The sequence below is a fragment of the Neomonachus schauinslandi genome, chromosome 2 (assembly GCF_002201575.2).
Source record: "Neomonachus schauinslandi chromosome 2, ASM220157v2, whole genome shotgun sequence".
In the NCBI taxonomy this organism is placed as follows: Eukaryota; Metazoa; Chordata; class Mammalia; order Carnivora; family Phocidae; genus Neomonachus; species Neomonachus schauinslandi.
The window spans coordinates 163,981,050-164,001,382 of NC_058404.1; the positions used below are offsets into that span (position 1 = coordinate 163,981,050).

Here is a 20,333-nt window from a genome sequence, read left to right on the forward strand (position 1 = left end):
GTCGAGGTATTACAAGGGCCATACTCCCTCTGAAGGCACTAGAAGCATCCGTTCCATGCCTCTTTCCCACTTTCTGGTAGCCACAGGCATTCCTTGGCTTGTAGATGCATTATTCCAACCCTCCATCCTCTCAGTGTTCTGTGTATCTCCATAGTGGGTGTGGGGGTATCTGTGTCCCAATTTTTCCTTTTTATAAAGACATCAGTAATACTGGATTAGAGCCCACCTAATTAAAAAGACCCAATTTCCAAATAAGATCACATTCTAAGGTACTGGGGGGTAAGACTGCAAGATATCATTTCTGGAGGACACAATTCAATCTATAACACACCCCTTCCCCATTCTGTATTCTGGGGGAGAGAACTGCCCTTTATGGAAGCATTTACATGCTCTCTGAGGTCACCCACTGTAAAATCCCATCAGGGGTGGGGGAGTAGGGAGCCATGAGGTCAAAATATTGGGTGCCCTGGTGGCAGCCTTCCTGTGGGCTTGCCCTGTGCCAACTGTGTCCTTCAGTGGTAAGTCACTGCCTCACGACTCGTTACTCTGCACAACTCCCTCTCCTTGCGGGGCTGGTGACCATTCCCTCTGCTTGTGTTAGGAGCCTAGGGGTGGTAACTGGCCATTAGTAGCCCCCGGTTACTGCACTGTGCTTTGTGTTCCCCTTACATGAACACCTTTGTAAACAGTCCATTTGGAAATAAACCTCTTGAGGAATTACCCCACTTTGAGTGTATCTTTGTTTTCTATTGGGACTCGAAAGATAGCCTCCATCAAATGTGTTACTTATCTATTAAATATCTTATCTGTTTTATTAACCATACTATGCATTTCTTTAAGCATGTATCATGTTGTTAATCTCTATAGCATAGCACTTAACACATTTCCTGCTGCTAGTAGATGTTGAATAAACATTTTCGGTGGGAGGGAAGGGAGAATGGGAGGAAGGAAGAGAGAATGGAAGGACTTTAGCCACCAAGTGGCTTTTTTCATCTTACTTTAGTTTTCTTTCTTTTTTTTTTTTTAAAGATTTTATTTATTTGACAGCGAGAGACACAACACAAGCAGGGGGAGTGGGAGAGGGAGAAGCAGGCCTCCCGCAGAGCAAGGAGCCTGATGCGGGGCTTGATCCCAGGACCCTGAGATCATGACCTGAGCCAAAGGCAGACGCTTAACGACTGAGCTACCCAGTTTTCTGACAGCCTCAACTTCTTCTCCCAGGCTCGGAGTCAATTCCATAGATATTCTTTTGTGCTTGCTCTGTGCAAACATCTTCACTGGGTGCTGTGTGGTAATTCAAACGTGGCTCATTCCTCCAGCAATTTGTATCAGTGAATGGACCAATGTGTCTAGAGTTTAGTAAAGTAGGGGATATCTCTTGGGGGGTGGGGTTGGAAGTAGGGCATTAAGCTAATGGAGGAGGCTCAGACTAGCTTCTGTGGTTATAGGAAGACAATTGATGAGCCACATTAAAGGCCAAGCTGAGACTCCATGGCAAGAATTTATAATGCCTCTAATTCAATTTGTCTTGTACTCTGCTAACAGATTAATTGTCCTAAAGTACATTGGGATAATGTCATTCCATGCCTTAAAATCTTCAATGACTATTTCCTATGGAATGAAGAATGAGCACCTATTTTGCCAAAATCCTCTTACTTCCCCATACTTATTTCCCCCAGGTTCTCTGTGTCCTCTAGTTAAACTAGATGAATCTATATTCTCCTGACAGCATCTTTCCTACCCTTCTGACTTTGCTCACGAATTTCCCTTTACCCAGAAAGAAAGGTCTTTTTACCAGCCCACTTCCACTTGTTCAATCCAACCTGCTCATGCACTCATTTCCATTTGAGCTTGGATCCTTGCCTCTTCCCTGCAACCTACGTTTCCAGGCTCCACTGCTTTGTTTGGATTCAGCTGTTGGGAGGCACTTGTGGAAGATGGAGGGCAAAGGAGGGGTGAAGTCAGAGGTGAAGTCACTTCTCCCACTCAGTCTTTGCCTCTGGGGGCATCTCCCACAGCGGTTCTGTCTTCCAGCCTGGAAGCCCTGGCTTTAGGCTCTAATCATCTCCCTCTTCCCTGCATTTCTCCTGCTCTAGGACAGGGAGCAGGGCCCTGTTACCACTTATCTCTGGGTTTTCTCAGTTTCCCTGTGTAGGTTTTCCAATGCCTTTGATATTATTTCTCTCTATTGAACCATCTGATTTCACCATTTTTCTGCTTGGACCCTGATTGTAGACCATGCTTCTGTACTGTGCCATCTTCCTCACGAAACTCTTCATAATTTAGTTGCAAGGGATTTTTTTTTATTTTTTAACTCCCCCCCCAGAGTTTAAAAAATAGAGTTTAAAAACCCTCCTAGAGTTTAAGAAATATTCCAGCTATCATTCTTTTCTTATAATATGATACTATTAAAATGTCTGCTAATTTTGAAACAAAGAAGAAATAATCTTGGAAATTGAAGAGATTATCGGCAATTATAAATATTTACTTTAGTTCCCTTCGTGGGCCCAAACCATGTGTTTAGTGTGGTGCTCTTGTCTTCTTCTCTGCTACTAGTTGTAAGCCGTTTCAGGCCGTACTCGTCTTTGGGCTTCTTTCTTACAGCATCTGGCAGAGAATTTTGTAAATAAGATTCATTCATCGAAATGGACATAGACATTAATTGCTTGCTATGTACATTTTCATTTTCATTTCATTTTCTAATTATTCATTGCTAACATACAGAAGGAAAATACCTTTTTTACATTGATTTTTGTCCTGAGACCTTCCCAAGTTTACTTATTTGTTCTAATTTTTTTGTAGGTTCTTTAGGATTGTCTAATACACTATCATGTCATCTGCAAATAAAGATAATTTTATTTCTTCACAATATGGATGATTTTTATTCTTTATTTTAAAATATTTTGGGGGCTTATTGCAAGAGAGCTAGGACAATGTTGAATACTTCTAAAATATCCTTGCCTTGTTCTTGACTTTAGGGGGAACATGTTCAGCCTTTCATTATTAAGTATGATGCTAGCTACAGGTTTATTGTACATGTTTTTTATTGGGTTGAGGAAGTTTCTTTCAATTCTTAATTTGCTAAGGTTTTATATTATGAATAGGTGTTGAATTTTGTCAAGTACCTTTTCTTTATCTGTTGAAATTATCATATGATTCTTCTCATCTTTTTTCTAGTAATATAGTGAATTTTATAGACTGTTTTTCAAGTTAAAGCCTGTATTTCTTAAGTTATGAAATTGACTTTTTGTTAGAGTAGTTGTTTGCGGATTTCGTCTTCGGGAATTGATTCTAAAGGTTTCAGATTTGTAGATCTGAAATGTCAGAGAGGTAACAGCACCCTTCAAGGCTTTCCTGACCGTTATTTCCTCTCTCCCACTGCTCTACCTGGCATTACAGATGTGGCTGGGGTAGTGCACCAGGGACCCCTAGCATAAAGTCCTATTCCTTTAAGTGTGATTCAGGAATCATTTGAAACAGAATTACTTACGGTGCTTGATAAAATTGTAGATTCATGTGCCCAAAGTCGTACTTCATTCATACTCTGAGAGCAGGACCCTGATATCGGCATTTTATCTTATTTTATTTACTTTTTAAAGATTTTACTTATTCATTTGACAGAGAGAGACACAGCGAGAGAGGGAACACAAGCAGGGGGAGTGGGGGAGGGAGAAGCAGGCTCCCCGCGGAGGAGGGAGCCCGATGCGGGGCTCGATCCCAGGACCCTGGGATCATGACCCGAGCCGAAGGCAGATGCTTAACGACTGAGCCACCCAGGCGCCCCTGATACCTGCGTTTTAAACAAGTTTCATAGGTATCATTCCTACTAAATTCAGAGAACCATGGACGCACAGTTAATTATGTTTGCATGTGTGGATTTGCGATGGAGGGTATGCAGCGTATCTTTTCTGCTATTTGATACAAAAGAGATACTATTAATCTGATTGTATAGATGTTAAAATTGAGGTTCAGTAAGGTTCAAAAAACTCACTTGAGTTCATTCAACTAGTAAGTGGTAGAATCAGGATTTGAACCCCTATTAGAGCCTGATGTCAAACAATAGAATGGACAGCTTCCTGGGCATTCATAGTTCATGTTCCAAATTAATTTTGCCTGAACTGTCCATAAGATTTTCCCAATCATTTTGCTGATCCTTGGGATCAAGCCCTGAGTCGGGGCCCTGCTCAGCCGGGAGTCTGCTTCCCCCTCTCCCTCTGCTCCCCAACCCCCCCCCCCCCCCCCGCCGCCCAGCCGGGCTTGTGCTCACTCTCTCAAATAAATAAATAAATAAATAAATAAATAAATAAATAAATAAATAAATAAAATCTTTATCAAAATCTCTATGGTTGACAAGCAAGTTTAGGATGATGACATTTCAAATCAGTAGGGAAAAGATGGACTATTGATTATTAAGTGCCATTTTAGAATACTGGCTAGCCATTTAGAAAATATAAAGTTAAATCTCTATATCACACCAAAATAAGTTGGAGGTAGATTAAAATTTTTAATGTGAAAAAGGAAACCATAAAAGCATTTGGGAAAATATGTTGATAAATAATTATAAGGTCTGGAGTGGAATTTTGAGTATCTTTATTTTTCTATTTATATTTTCTCCTTTCTTTCCTAGAGTGAAATATGTGTCATTAGAGTGATATATATATTAAATATGATATATGTATTAAAAATGTAATTGTGCAATTAAAAACAAATGTTTTTTCCTATATAGAAGCCTTAGGCCAAGAAGTTATAGGATAAGGGAACGGATTCTTTTTTTCTTTAGGTACAAGCAAGGTCCAGGCTTGGTTTGTTCTGACATATTGGATATTTTATGTCCTTGTTTAACCTTTAACTCACATAAATTTTTCTATTTTGTGATGGATGAAACAAGCATATATTCTCCCTTTCCCTGTCATGAGGCATGAAGTCTCTCAGAGAGAGTGTTCACTGATGCCAATAAGAAGTCCACATACTGTAAATACAACCAGATTAGTCACATCCATTCTGATGCCGAAAAGGAGTCAATGAAATAATTTTCTTCCTAAAAAGTGCTGTTTCTTAGTCAAATTTAATTATATTTTAAAATATATATACATTTCATTAATATCACAAAAATTCTCCATTTATTTTTCGACTACCGGCTGCTAGTTATTTTCATCGTTTGAATACTAAAGTAAAATATAGAGCATCATTGACTGCTATCCTCACTTGAAGATTTAACTTTTTATGAAAAGCAAGTCATTCTTTAACGTATTTTACTATAAAGAATGAAGTGTCTTTTATGCATTTCTCCACGTCCAATGATTGCTTTTCTCTCTTTTTTTTGGTTTTTGCTTATTAATAACCAAGTCAAGTTTGTTGCCCAAATCCAGAAATCATGGTCGAAAGATAACAAAGGAAAAATCCCCAAGCCATATAATAAAAACCTGGAGGGCAGGCCAGGTGCGTGGTGTGTGTGTGTGTGTGTGTGTGTGTGTGTAGGTGTGTGTGGTGGTAATGGATAGATGACCAGCTGTCCAGGAAGGATAAGGCGGAGGTATGGGAGGTGTTGAAATTGGCCAGCACCTTGCAATCATACTGTCAGCACGTCGGCCCTTTTTGTGCCTTCACCAGCAGACCACGGCATGCACCTTCAGTACAAGAGCTGGTAAACAGTGGCACTGTGCTTGGAGCCCCTGACTAGACACTGATTTTTCTTTTTTTCCTGCTGACACCTGACACTTTAAGAGAGTGAGGAACCTTGTTCGGAAGAGGGGAGGCTGGGATGCACACTCAGTGTCCATTTCGAGGGATTTTCCTGGACCTCAGGCGTTCCTCCATGCACATCTGGAGGAAGCACCATCAGGGATGAATTCCCCAGAGGGCAGCGCTGTGACTGTCAAGCAAGCGGGGGTAGGAGAGGCGCCCTAGGCACAGCTGGGCCCCATGGGACAGCAGGGCTTCTGAGGCCAATGGTCGCACACCGTTCTTGTCCACCAGGAACTTCTCCAAGTTCCCGGCGCCGGGGCTGCAGCACACCCGAGACCAGGGGGTGAACGTGAGTCGGGCCAGAGCGCAGTCGCGTGGTCTCGGGGTCCGGGCAGAGCCTCACCTGGAAGGCGAGGAGCGGTGCGCGCGCCTCTCCAAGAGCAAGAAGTTGGGCTCGAACCCACGCGGGATCGGACATACCTGAGGGAATTCAGGATCTCTTGGTTCTTGGCATTCTCCTGACGCCTGAAATGGTAGCACGGGAAGCCGAGCATGATATGTATCAGAATAATTTAGGGGACTTGCTAAAAATGTGGATCAGTCGCAACCTTTTTCACTCCAAAGTTTGAATATCGCTCAAGACTCCAACCCCCTCCCCCGCCTTTTTTTGAATGCTTGTAGACATTCACAGCAGATTACATTCGTCTTGGTATTTTATTTTACTACTTTTTATTGTTACTTGTTTGATGTGTTGTGAGGTCCCTATAGTTTTGTTTTATGCCTACATTGCCTGAATATTTTAAAGCTGGGGTAAATCCAAAATTAAAAAGAAAAAATTTTGCACCTCTGGTATATTCTTGAATTTAAAAAAATACACAAAAAACTAGCTAGTGGTAATTAAGGGTTTAGGCCACATCTGTATTCTATTAAAGAATAATTCCCACATAAAATCATTATGACAGCCTTAGATGAATGGTAGAGTGAAACTTTTGATTATATATATAAATATATGTCTTTTTACTAATAAGCTTTTTTTCTCCCCAGATATTAAACTAACCATGAAGAAACATATTATCAATACATGGTACTCTTTTGTAAACGTTCCCAATGTGATTGCTCCAGATATTGAAAAGGAAATAAGAAGGATGGAAAATGCAGCAGGCAGGTAAATCCATGCATTTTTTCCATGCATTTTTAATACCAGCCCCCATTCTTAAATTTAACTAGGTTTAATTTCAGTTTAACTTTTAATTTGTGACCTTGATCTTTGTAATTTATTTAATTTCCTCAATTTATTTATACTTTGGAACAGCATAACTTGTCTCACAAATGAACATAGATATTATTGTAGTCATTATTTAGAAGCACTTCCGCCATATAGTTCCTTAATCATTGGCAAGGCCTTTTCTTATGGGACATTTCAAATCTGCAGAGATAGCATTGCCATAGATGAATGTGAAAACAATACAAAGTGTGAAATGCTAAATGTTTTAAAAGTATAATTTAAAGTGGTCACCCTGTATTATGCTAAGCGAAGTAAGTCAATCAGAGAAAGACAATTATCATATGATTTCACTCATACGTGGAATTTATGAAACAGAACAGGTGAACATAAGGGAAGGGAGGGAAAAATAAAATAAGATGAAATCAGAGAGGGAAGCAAATGATAAGAGACTCTTAACTATAGGAAACAAATTGAGGGTTGCTGGAGGAGAGGTGGGGGGGAATGGGGTAACTGGGTGATGGACATTGAGGGTGCGTGATGTAATGAGCACTGGGTATTATATAAGACTGAGGAATCACTGACCTCTATCTCTGAAACTAATAATAGATTGTATGTTAATTAATTGCTCTTAAGTAAAATAAATAAAATAAAATGGTTACCTTATAGATGAATAGAACATGCATAAATGTGGTTGAATTTATTTTTTGTGGGAAGAAATGTTATTACAGGTTTGTTCATACAAATGTATACTGTGATCTAAAGCACAGATTCATACTTTCTATTTGATATTCACATTAATCAATGAATCAAATAAAAGAAATATGGAAGACCTAGACAGTAGTTTCTTAATTACATGCATTTTATTGAATGTGCATATACCTTATCTAATTCCATGTATTCTGAAAATTCTCATTTCACTCTAATTAAAAAGGGTTATATGTTAGTTTGAGAGGGAAGGAGAGAAGATGAAGCAATGGTCCTCCTAATGAGAAATGTTATTCCTTCATAATGGTTTAAAACATTGATCTAATTCATCTCTGCCTCCTGTTGGACCATAGCTCCTTTTCTGATGATGATGAGGATGATGATGATGATGACAGTGTCTCCATGTTCGAAGAATCAGAGAATGAAAACCGCCATGCAAGGGATTCCTATAGAAATAACTCACACAGAGGGGAGCCATCACAGAGGTGAGCACTTCGATCTATTCCTCCAGATCTTTTTATTTTTATTTTTAAAAGATTTTGTTTATTTATTTGACAGAGAGAGACCCAGCGAGGGAGGGAACACAAGCAGGGGGAGTGGGAGAGGGAGAAGCAGGCTTCCCGTGGAGCAGGGAGCCCGATGCGGGCTCGATCCCAGGATCCTGGGATCATGACCTGAGCCACCCAGGCGCCAGCCCTCCAGATCTTTTTAAACTAGTACTTAGATGAAAGAAAGGTATTCTACTCCTTCACCTAGTGGGCTTGGCAAATTCCTGCTACCCAGCCACTTCTCAGGATCTTGCGAGTAACTTGCTACTTACCCTTTTCCTCTCTTGGAAAACTGCCACAGCCTGATGATTATTCATGTCCACTGGGGCCTTAAGTCACAAACGCTCCTGCTGGTCATTTTCCCTGAGACCTGTCTCTGTCCCTTAAGAACCTCATGCGCCAGTCCTCTCTGACTTGCTCCTTCTTTCTGATCCTTCTTTCAGAGTCTGAAGCAATTGTACTTGGGAGGGATTGGCTGTGATCCTCTAAAATGCTGAATCCCATTTGACCCTACTTTCAGGGAGGTAGAGCCCTAGTGTGTGTAGCTAGAGAAGAAAAGCTAAACGTCCTTAGTAGGAAATGAAGCTCTCCTGAAAACTTCACACACGTGACTTGGAGGGTGTGGGAGGAATGTGGCGTTGGTGTGGATCAGGAGTTCTCACCCTGTAGAACATACTTACTTTTTCTTTGCTTTTTCTCCTTCCTTTTTTCCTCTCTCATACTTCTTTTCCCACTGACCACCTTTAGTTTTCCCTCTGTTTTTATTTGTCTTTTATTTTCTTCCTATTTTCCCTGACAGTCTACGTCTTAGTTCTCTTGCTGGCAATTGGCGGCATCCAAGGTGGCTCACTTGAGGCCATGGAGGATGCTAATTTTTGGTGTTACCATTGATTAGTAAGTATGTACTAATCACTTTGGTTCACAGCACTGATATTTAGCAACTCAAGCTTCATGGAGCTCCATACTTTTAAAAATGGTCTAGGGGCGCCTGGGTGGCTCAGTCAGTTAAGCGTCTGCCTTCGGCTCAGGTTATGATCTCAGGGTCCTGGGATCGAGTCCCGCATCGGGCTCCCTGCTCAGCGGGGGGCCTGCTTCTCCCTCTCCTACTCCCCCTGCTTGTGTTCCCTCTCTCACTGTGTCTCTCTCTGTCAAATGAATAACTAAATTTAAAAAAATGTCTAGGCAGTAGTTAGTAACTGAAAATAATTTGTTCTTTAAGACTGTTTGCTTACCGTGGACATTATACAGATGGTGACTATTATGATTTTCATTTTCCAGGGAGCAGTACCCGCCTGGTGCCCTTGCACTTTTCAATGTTAACAACAGCAGCAATAAGGACCAGTAAGTACATTTACAATAAAAAACCAAAGCTTTGCTTTTAAAGACCACCAGTAAAAAGGTAGGAATATATCTGAAGCTGCTAGAGAGGAGATGTTTATTAGGAAAACTATCTAATACAATAGCAATGGTATTCTGTTATTTGTCATTGGTTTATTTACTTCTGAAAATTGTGGCTACCCATATTAAAAGCAGCATGTATGTAACTATGTATGTATGTATGTATATGTATGTGTTTGAATGCATACAGAAAACCGTTGTCTAGCGTGTAAATGCAAGTGCCCCTCCTTGTGGGCAAAAATAAATGAAATATCAGTATCCTTTCTATTCTAAGCCAATGTGTCTTAGGTCAAGTTCCTTATGAGAGGGAGGTTTGTGTGCAAAGGTTTATTGGGAGTGCTTTTAGGCATGATACCTAGGAGGGAGTTAGGGGAGCAGGACTAGGCAGAGGGAGAAGTTGGACTTCAGAGGATAGAGTTGATATGAGGAGCTCTACAGCAGGGGGCCCCTTCAGAGTTGTGTCATGGGCAGTAGGACTGGGCCTTTGCACAGGCACAGTCTTGGATGAGGGGAGCCCCTAGGATGGGGGCGCATAGCTTTGAACATGGTGGCTTCCTTGGGCCAATGCCAGCCAAAGGAGAGGAACACTGTGCGCTGTCAGCAACCAGTACTCTTGGCCGGTGGGGAATGAGTGCCAGAGTTCTGTGCATTACTGCATCCACACAGCACATTTCTTGCACTGTTCAGGTCTGCTTTCTTCATATAGAAAATTCACCCTATGTAGGAATATACCTCCTCCAGGAGTCTTGATCTTTTTTCCTTGGGAATCTTTTTTTTTTTTTTGAAGATTTTATTTATTTATTTGAGAGAGAGAATGAGATAGAGAAAGCATGAGAGGGGGGAGGGTCAGAGGGAGAAGCAGACTCCCTGCCGAGCAGGGAGCCCGATGCGGGACTCGATCCAGGGACTCCAGGATCATGACCTGAGCCGAAGGCAGTCGCTTAACCAACTGAGCCACCCACGCGCCCATGAGAAGGGATACTATTTCTTTTTTTTTTTTTAAAGATTTATTTATTTATTTGAGAGAGCGAGAATGAGAGAGAGTACATGAGAGGGGGGAGGGTCAGAGGGAGAAGCAGACTCCCCGCCGAGCAGGGAGCCCGATGCGGGACTCGATCCCGGGACTCCAGGATCATGACCTGAGCCGAAGGCAGTCGCTTAACCAACTGAGCCACCCAGGCGCCCTTTCCTCGGGAATCTTATAAGAGGAAGGTTAATGGGATAAACCTAGGTCCCTGACAGCTGCAGCTGGTCTTGAGGCTTTAACTGAAATAGCTTACGCCCTCCTTTCCTACTCATTCTAGAATCCTGTCACCTCTGGTCAGCACTTCTGCTGGTCTAGATGATTTGCTTCGTGGGATGAATGATACAGACTCTTGTCCCTAAAGGATTTGGACCCCTGGTCACCATGCCCTTTTTGAGTTATAGCTGCTGTATTTGTCCATTTACCACTAAAACTGGGCTGGAGAACACCAGAGACACCAGAGCAGATCACCTATGTGCCAAATACACCCCCCTATTGTATAACAGCAACACTATCTAGTTGTGATGAAAGAAGTCAGTTACTTTTGCCAGTATGGTGACTCCCTTTCTTGCCTATTGGTTTTTTGGCACGAGGGTCCCAAAGTGACTGGGGAGTAGTCATAGCTTAATGTTTAATGGGACCCTAACTGTGTTGCCTGGAAGACACGTGATCCATCTGGAAACCTCTAGATCCACAGACCATAAAATTGTGGGGATGAGAAGGACACATTCCCTATATGAGTCACTCCTACTGAAACTCCTTCATTCCGAGACCCATACATGGTCATTTCCTTTTCCACACAAAGTGGATGATGGTGCACTGCTTGAAGCTGTGCCATTGGTAAGATTAACTTTACCATAATCTTCTAGGGTCACCTCTAAGTAGGGCTATAGTCTTGCATCCCGATGTCAGGCTGACCCATTCATAGACCATGCTCCATCAACTGCTCCTATAAGACCCCCACATATGGCCATGGTGGAGAGTTGAAGAACAGGTGCTGATACAACAGTGATAGATGACATAGGGGGAGGGTACCATGCCACATGCTTGATCCCAGATATACCACTTCATCATGTGATGGATTGCTGTACAACCTTATAACTTGTTCACTCTGACAGAATCCAGCTCATGGTCAGTAGTCATTTTCTGTCCCATGGTTAGTTAATCCTCTTTCAAGGCCCTATTACATGATGCCATTGATATAGTGGATCAATGTGCTGAGGAATGTCCAGATGGTCCAGGTCCCTCTAGGCTGTGTCATGACATTGAGCAGGGGAGACAACATAGCCCTGGAAAAGACTATAAATGTGTGCTGCTTTCCATCTCATAACTATTTCTGATCCTCTTCCCTGGCAGTGATAAAAAATCACACACTCACCATGACTGACCCAGAACATTAGGTATATGGTCTAGATTGCGTGAGGGCATCGTTTTTCACATTTGCCAAGGCAGCTGCAATTGAGGCTACTCTGTGGTTGATTTTGCAGTAGTCTACTGCCAGCCACTGGTATCCATGTGGTTTTCATAGGGACCAGACATTGAGTTAAATGGTGGTGGGAGGGAACCACCACCCCTGCACACATGAGGTCTTTGAGGATTACATTTTCTTTCCTGTCCAGGATGCAGTATTGTTTTCAGGCAGCAGGTGGGGGGCAGCTCGAGGGCTTCCACTTGGCCCTCCCCCATTATAGTCGCTCTTCCTCTACAAGCCAAGGCACTAGTAGGGATGAGGGTTCTACCAATGACCAAATATATATATATATTCCATTTTTACACTGAGGAACTGGAGAAATGACCCCAGTGGTGGGTTTTGAGACCCAATGGAAGCCCCAAAAGTCATATATTGTCAGTGATTTCATTCTTCAGTCAGTGATTTCATTTCTGAGAACTGGCTCAGGTTTAGAAACTCTTCGTGAGGTTGTGACTTTTTATTGGGTTAAGTTGCTCTCAATTTCCTGATTATCCATTCCTGATCTGTTTTGACTATATATGTTAAACAGTACCCTGACATGCCTTTTATGTTCCGTTCCCCTTTGTACATGACAACCTTAGGTTCCAAGCCCCGCCTCCTTATCCATTCTGTTTCCCATTTCTCCTCAGTAGCAGCATTCCACTTCTGCTAGGCTATTCATATACAGACTAAATTCCTTTGTACATTGGCACCTGAAAATTTTCTTCCCGTTAACATCCTCACGCTTCTTCTCAACTTCTCCAACTCTTACCTATACTTTGAGGCCTAGACCTATCTCCCGCCCTTTAACAACCTCTCTGACTACCCTCCTGGTAGTCAGATGCCTGTTTATTCATGTCTGAATAGTAAACTTTCGCAAGACATTTGAGCCAACAATGGCAGCCTATTTTGACCTTAGGTCCGCCTAATTCCAGAATCCATTCTTCAGCTGATAGAGAGCCAGCTGTACAAAGAGGCCTCTAATCACATAATCTCCACTCCAGAGGAAATAGCATATAGAAAAAGGTGATCTCAAATCCAGTAAATGATTCTAAGAATTAGGATTCCACTGTGTGGAGCTTTTTGACTACTCATAAAAAATTGCTGCATTCAGGATTACCCCCCTAAAGAAAATTGATCGCATTTTCTTGAAATTCTCAAAGCTCTTAATAATAGTTAAGTGATATCAAGAAGCTTAAATTTTAAATAGTAATTTTTTTGGACATGGAGACTTGGAAATTATACCCTTGGGGGCTGTTGTTTCCTAAATTTCCCTTGTTGGGTTTATGCCTTTATCGACCTCCATTTCATTCAATTTTCCACATGCTCTAACCCAGGAATCTTTGCTTGTTTGTTTTATCATCTGGGTGCATGTCCATTTTTGTAGAACTCTCCATTAGAAGACCAGATTTCTGGTCCCTGAGCATGGGGGCAGGTCTCTGAACGCAAGGCCCAGAATTCTTGCTCGAGAGAGAAGAAAGTAAATAAGAATGGAAGTCAGAATGTAATTTGATTATGTGACTTAGATATTATTTCTTCTTCAGAGAACCAAAAGAAAAAAAGAAAAAGAAAAAAGAAAAGAAGAGGTAAGTTTGACTTTGGCGTGAGTGATTCCAGATTTTTTGGCCCATAACATTTTCGTATCTTGTTAGTAACTACATCTCTCACTTTTCAGCAAATCAGGTGATAAAAATGAAAATAAAAAGGACTCAGAGAAGAAAAAGAAGAAAGAAAAGGAAAAAGAGAAGAAAAAGAAAGAGGAGAAAGGCAAAGATAAGAAAGAAGAGTAAGTGGCATTGAAATTAGGAACGAATTTATAATGGATTTTGGATGCAGGGTTATTTCCTGAAAGTTTATAGTTATGGAACCCTGTGTAAAAGACGAAATAAATTATTATAAAATGTGAATCAAATTTTTTTTCTAATTTCCTTAAAATGAGCAGTGGTAGCTTTATTCTTAGTTTTCTCTTCAAGAATTTTCAATGTTATGGTTAATTATCTTCCTCGAGCTCTGGTTAAGATAAATTTACCATTGAGAGATATTTGGGTTTCAAGAAAATTGGGTTCCTAGGGTCTTAACATTAATCTTTTTAAGTTGAAATAAATATTTAATACTTTTATTAACATCTCTGAGTCATAAATACTGTATGGCAAATACTCCAAAAGTAAGCAAATTTCCTTGCAAAACCCATGCTTCGTTTTGAGAGCAGTACAGATGCTTATCAAAATACCAGCCATTTGAAAGATCCTTTTGTTTTAAAGATTTTATTTATTTATTTGACACACAGAGAGAGACAGCATACGCAGGGGGAGCAGCAGAGGGAGAGGGAGAAGCAGAGGGAGAGGGAGAAGCAGGCTCTTCACTCAGCAGGGAGCCCGAAGCGGGGCTCAATCCCAGGACCCTGAGATCATGACCTGAGCTGAAGGCAGAGGCTTAACCAACTGAGCCACCCAGGTGCCCCTGAAAGATCCTTTTTAAACAAACATTTAAGGGTTAGAATTTCACGAGGGTAAGGCTGAGTGATATTTTCAAAGCTATCTTTTTACTAAAGGGAAAATTGTTTTCTAAACGTAAAGAAAACTCTTTACCAGAGAGTATTCACTTATTTGTGCCTGCTGGAAAGCTGTTGAGGTTTTTACAAAGGGAAAAATCCTTAATAATATGGGCTTGGGGCGCCTGGCTGGCTCAGTCAGTAAAACATGTGACTTTTGATCTTGGGGTTGTAAGTTCAAGCTCTATGTTGGGTGTAGAGATTACTTAAAAATAAATCTTAAAAAAACCCTAGAAAACCTCACCACCACCACCACCAACACCACCACCACCAACAACAAAAAAACCCAAAAAACCTAATGTAGGTTGATACTAGAAAATTTTAAAAATTTTCCATTTGACTATATATTTCCTTCCTTCCTCCCTCCCTCCTTTCCTTTCCTTTCCTTTCCTTTCCTTTCCTTTCCTTTCCTTTCCTTCCTCACTCCCTCCCTCCTTTCCTCCCTCCCCCCTTCCTTCCTTCCTTCCTTCTTCCCTCCCTCCCTCCCTCTCTTCCTTCCTCCCTCCCTCCCTTCCCCCTCCCTCCCTCCCTCCCCCCTTCCTTCCTTCCTTGCCTCTGCCCTCTGTCGCCTCTTCATCCTTCATAGATGCTTATGAACAAGGACTTATTAGATTGTGTTATATTCTTCTTTCCATATAGGTGAGAATGAAGCCATGAGTTCCCTCTCACAGCATAGTTCCTGATTGTTCTGTTACCTGGTAGGGGAGGGGCAACACCCCATTCTCTCACCCCATAACCTACCAAAGAGGTCAATGGACTATTCCAGAGTTTAGCATGATCTGTGCCACTATTCCTTTTCAGTGGCTGGATTGGTAGAAATGTCCACAACATCACAATAAAACAAGGGCTTTAAAAAATAGTCTAACGTAAGGTTGAATGTAAGACTGGTACTTTAACTATCTATCCAGTCCTCACCAAGCAATTTCTTATGTCTACCACACTCATGCCAAGCTAGTTTTCTCCTTGTAGAGTGAGTTTCTCCAGCTTACTTCTGTTTCATTAATTGTGGGTGATGGACAGAACCGTATTTGATATGTGAAATAAAAATGTCCTTGTTCCTTGGTAACCTCCCACTTTATTTCTAATTGCTGCTAGGGAGAAGAAAGAAGTCAAGGTTATTGATCCCTCGGGAAACCTGTATTACAACTGGCTGTTTTGCATCACTTTACCTGTTATGTACAACTGGACTATGATTATTGCAAGGTATCTATATATTTTTGGGGATCTTGACCTGCTTCTAATTTCTAAGTTACCTGACTTAACAGTTTGGTCAAGGGCTCTTCAGGACATACCTCTTTTCTCCACCACAGGTTATAAAGAGGTTACATTATTTTCAATGTGTTTTCCTAAATCAGGAGTAGGTGCTTTGGTTCCCAATATACTTAGAAATCCAGTACTGGGATGGGAGTAGGGGGATATTTTTAAACTTTTGATTGCTGAACTACTTAATTAGAATTTTGGGAGAAACTTTGTTATTTTATTTTTTTATTTTTTGCACTCTAAGAAAAAAATGTTGCCAAAAGTGGAGAAAGATCAAAGATCTAGGTTGTTTTAGAGCAAGATGTGTTTCCCAAGCGATTTCTATGGTTCTTTGTCTTTTAGACAGTAAACATCTCAGCCATGCAGAACCAAGCACAATTCCTTGAAGCATTTTGGGTGCAGATAGTCAATAAGAACTTGGTTATCAGTGTGTATAACCCAATGTATTTTGACATTAGCTTGAGGCCATTTATTTTTATTTGATGTCTTCACAATGTGAACTAGTATAATGGAAAGAATGTTGGAATTCAGAGGCAGGAGAAAACTAAATCCAACCACTTAGATTCAGAAAAGCCATGGTTGATTAAATGGACTCTATGGACTCTAAGGACCCTCTTAGTCTTAGTTCATTAGATTTCTTACCATGATAAAAATTATGCAGAGAGGACATTTACTTAAACTTGCCCCCATTTCATTTTAATTACACAAGTTTTTCTTTTACAGAGCATGTTTTGATGAACTTCAGTCTGATTACCTAGAATGTTGGCTCATTTTTGATTACCTATCAGACATAATCTATCTTCTTGATATGTTCGTACGAATAAGGACAGGTAAATATGTTCAGCTTTGGATATTTTGTAATTTTGTGCTTTTATCTCTATAGTATAATTTGAAATTTCGTAATTCAAGTTTTCTTCAAAGTAAACTCACAAAAATCTATTTTAGAGGAAAAGGCACTGTTGAGAGCAAGAGTACCATATGCCTACCCACAAGCTTAGGTCACTACAACCGATTCACTTTATTAGGCAACCTTTGAATGTGGATTGGTAGCTTTCTCCCATTAACTTGTCCATTGGGTTAGTGCCATGTGAGAGGAGTAAAGAGAACAGAAATATTCTGCCAGCTCTGTGATGAAAGGGTAATTGCTACCTAACAGAGAGATACCATGAAGAGGCATGGGGGTATATCACTGTGTCCGGCAGAGCTGTGCTAGAAATTTTGTAAGAGTACACAAATCCTTAATCCAACTTTGTGGTCATGGTGAGGCACTGTTGACCAGGGGGCAGGATCTGATAGCTTCCCCTTACGTATTCTTGGTAAGTAGATAAGCTTATTGTTTCTACACTGTGCTCTGTGTGCAAAGGTAACCGCTGTACAGAGAATAGCATGAAAGAATCATTATGTAAAATAGGGACATGCTCTAAATATCTGTGTGCTGGGGCAATGCTCCCATTGTTGTGTCCTACTCACAGCTCTAGTAGCTGGTACAGGTAGAGGAACAAATTCTTTCCCCAGTGAAAGGTATCAGAATGCTGAATTCAAGGCCCACTGTGGCAACGTAGGAGAAGGGAAGATCCCAGATGACGAAGGAAGTCTGGGGGACAAAAAGGAGAGAGAAAACGAACTTCTGAAGGACATTTACTCTTCACATTGAAGGGACAAGGCAAGAATACACATAATAGGCAGTAAGGCAGGTACCCAAACTTCAAGGGTAGGGCTGGGGTTCTGACAAGAGAGTGGCGTGAGGCATTAGGTACAGTGCCAGGGTGTTTAGAGAAATTTCCAAGAACACTATTCATAAAAGGAATGGCTTTACCTGGTTAGAGAACTGGATCTAGAGAGATTTGTATATATACAATGTATGAGTACATTGCATATAAGCTCTCACTTTTTGCACTTACAAAATTTTATTTTTTATTTCTTCAAGAGATTATTTCCCATAGCCATATGTTGATCAGTACTCATATCTTATTATATTGTTAAAAGCATGTTTATTGGAAATGAACTATTTTAAAAAAATATTTGTTTATTTATTTTAGAGTGAGAGAGAGAACAAGTGAGGGAAGGGGCAGAGGGAGAGAATCTTCAAGCAGACTCCCCACTGAGTGCAGAGCCTGATGCGGGACTCAGTGAGGGGCTCAATCTCATGACCCATGAGATCGTGACCCATGAGATCATGACCTGGGCTGAAACCAAGAGTCAGATGCTTAGCCGACTGAGCCACCCAGGCGCCCCTATTGGAAGTGAACTCTTGTTCTGAACTCAGTGAAGGTCATTTAGGGTTACTTTAGAAGAATTTGTAATGGCATAAAAATGAAAGAACATTAAATTGTGTTTTTTTTTTTTTCTATTTTAGGTTACTTAGAACAAGGACTGCTGGTGAGGGAAGAAACTAAACTCATAGAGAAATATAAATCAAACTTGCAATTTAAACTTGATTTTCTATCAGTGATACCCACTGATCTGCTGTATTTTAAGCTGGGGTGGAACTATCCAGAAATTAGATTAAACAGACTGTTAAGGATCTCTCGAATGTTTGAGTTCTTCCAGAGAACAGAAACAAGAACAAACTACCCAAACATCTTCAGGATTTCTAACCTTGTTATGTACATTGTCATCATTATCCACTGGAATGCATGTGTGTACTTCTCTATTTCCAAAGCTGTTGGATTTGGAAATGATACATGGGTGTATCCTGATGTTAATGATCCTGAATTTGGCCGTTTGGCTAGAAAATACGTATACAGCCTTTACTGGTCTACACTGACTTTGACCACAATTGGTGAAACACCACCTCCTGTGAGGGATTCTGAATATGTCTTTGTGGTGGTTGATTTCTTAATTGGAGTGTTAATTTTTGCTACCATCGTTGGTAACATAGGTTCTATGATTTCCAACATGAATGCTGCCAGAGCTGAATTTCAAGCGAGAATCGATGCGATCAAGCAATATATGCGTTTTCGAAATGTAAGCAAAGATATGGAAAAGAGAGTTATCAAATGGTTTGACTATCTGTGGACCAACAAAAAAACAGTTGATGAGAAAGAAGTCCTGAAGTATCTCCCTGATAAGCTGAGAGCAGAGATTGCCATCAACGTTCACTTAGACACTTTAAAAAAAGTGCGTATTTTTGCGGACTGTGAAGCTGGTCTTTTGGTGGAGTTGGTCTTGAAATTGCAACCCCAAGTCTACAGTCCTGGAGATTACATTTGCAAGAAAGGGGATATCGGACGAGAGATGTACATCATCAAGGAAGGCAAACTCGCCGTGGTGGCAGATGATGGAATCACTCAGTTTGTGGTATTGAGTGATGGCAGCTACTTTGGTGAGATCAGTATCCTTAACATTAAAGGTAGCAAAGCTGGCAATCGAAGAACAGCCAATATTAAAAGTATTGGCTACTCAGATCTGTTCTGTCTCTCCAAAGATGACCTCATGGAAGCTCTCACTGAGTATCCAGATGCCAAAACTATGCTAGAAGAGAAGGGAAAGCAAATCTTGATGAAAGATGGTCTACTGGATATAAATATTGCAAATGCTGGAGGTGATCCTAAAGATCTTGAAGAGAAGGTCACCCTAATGGAGGGGTCAGTAGACCTCTTGCAAACAAGGTTTGCTCGGATCCTGGCTGAGTATGAGTCAATGCAGCAGAAACTGAAGCAAAGACTAACCAAAGTTGAGAGATTTCTGAAACCACTTATTGACACAGAATTTTCAGATCTTGAAGGATCTGGAGTTGAAAGTGGGCTCCTGGACTCCACACAGGACTGAAAAGCTGGTCATTAAGGAGGGCATGCCTCATGATCCTTTTGGTGATGTGATTAAGCAACTCCAAATTGGAAGAAGAGGAAGATTCAGCTGGGGGAATTTTTCCATAAGGAGAGTGTGCTTGGGTGTAGGGCACAAGGCCTACACACTCACTTGTGAGGTACTGTGATTAAAGGATCATCGTCCTTAGGATTTTTCAGAATGGATAATGTGCAAAGATATAGAATGATTAACTTGTCAGTATCTATATCTTCTGACTTTTTCATATATGCTCCTTTTATGTAATACTCTTTATAAAAGTGAACAAGTATCCCTCACTTTCAGGCATTTTACATTGTGGAGGAGCAACTGGGAATTACCATGTACGTCATGTTCAGGATACCATTTTAAAAAGAATTAGAATGCAATAAAGTAAAGTAAATCCTAAAACTATAGTGAATATTATTTATTTGATAATTTAGTAGGGAGTTTAGGGTCTTTTAGACTTTTTTAGGCTCTTTTAGGGTCATTTTAAGGACGTTAATCATTGTAGTCTAGGACTTAGGAAGGGTGGTGAAGAGAAACTTCTCACAATGAAAGTGTGACAAATCAGACTTCACAAATCTATGCTTATATATAAATATGTAACATTAAAAATCATAAAATGTAGGAATCTTTTATAATGAATTTTTTCTTTCAAGATTTTATTTAAATTCAAGTTAGTTAACATATAGTGTAGT

The 20,333-nt window shown here is 40.6% G+C and overlaps 1 protein-coding gene across 1 annotated transcript in view; it reads left to right on the forward strand.

Annotated features, from left to right (window-relative positions):
* Positions 1-20,043, forward strand: part of CNGA1 (cyclic nucleotide gated channel subunit alpha 1) — a 32,874-nt gene extending 12,831 nt beyond the window's left edge. Inside the window, exons 2-9 of the mRNA XM_021701666.1 lie at positions 6,730-6,850; positions 7,969-8,100; positions 9,442-9,504; positions 13,580-13,621; positions 13,711-13,821; positions 15,682-15,789; positions 16,570-16,676; positions 18,203-20,043. Of these exons, the coding sequence (XP_021557341.1) occupies positions 6,744-6,850; positions 7,969-8,100; positions 9,442-9,504; positions 13,580-13,621; positions 13,711-13,821; positions 15,682-15,789; positions 16,570-16,676; positions 18,203-19,617 (2,085 nt within the window). The 5' untranslated portion in view covers positions 6,730-6,743 and the 3' untranslated portion in view covers positions 19,618-20,043. The remainder of the gene's footprint in view (positions 1-6,729; positions 6,851-7,968; positions 8,101-9,441; positions 9,505-13,579; positions 13,622-13,710; positions 13,822-15,681; positions 15,790-16,569; positions 16,677-18,202) is intronic.
* Positions 20,044-20,333: the final 290 nt, after the last annotated feature.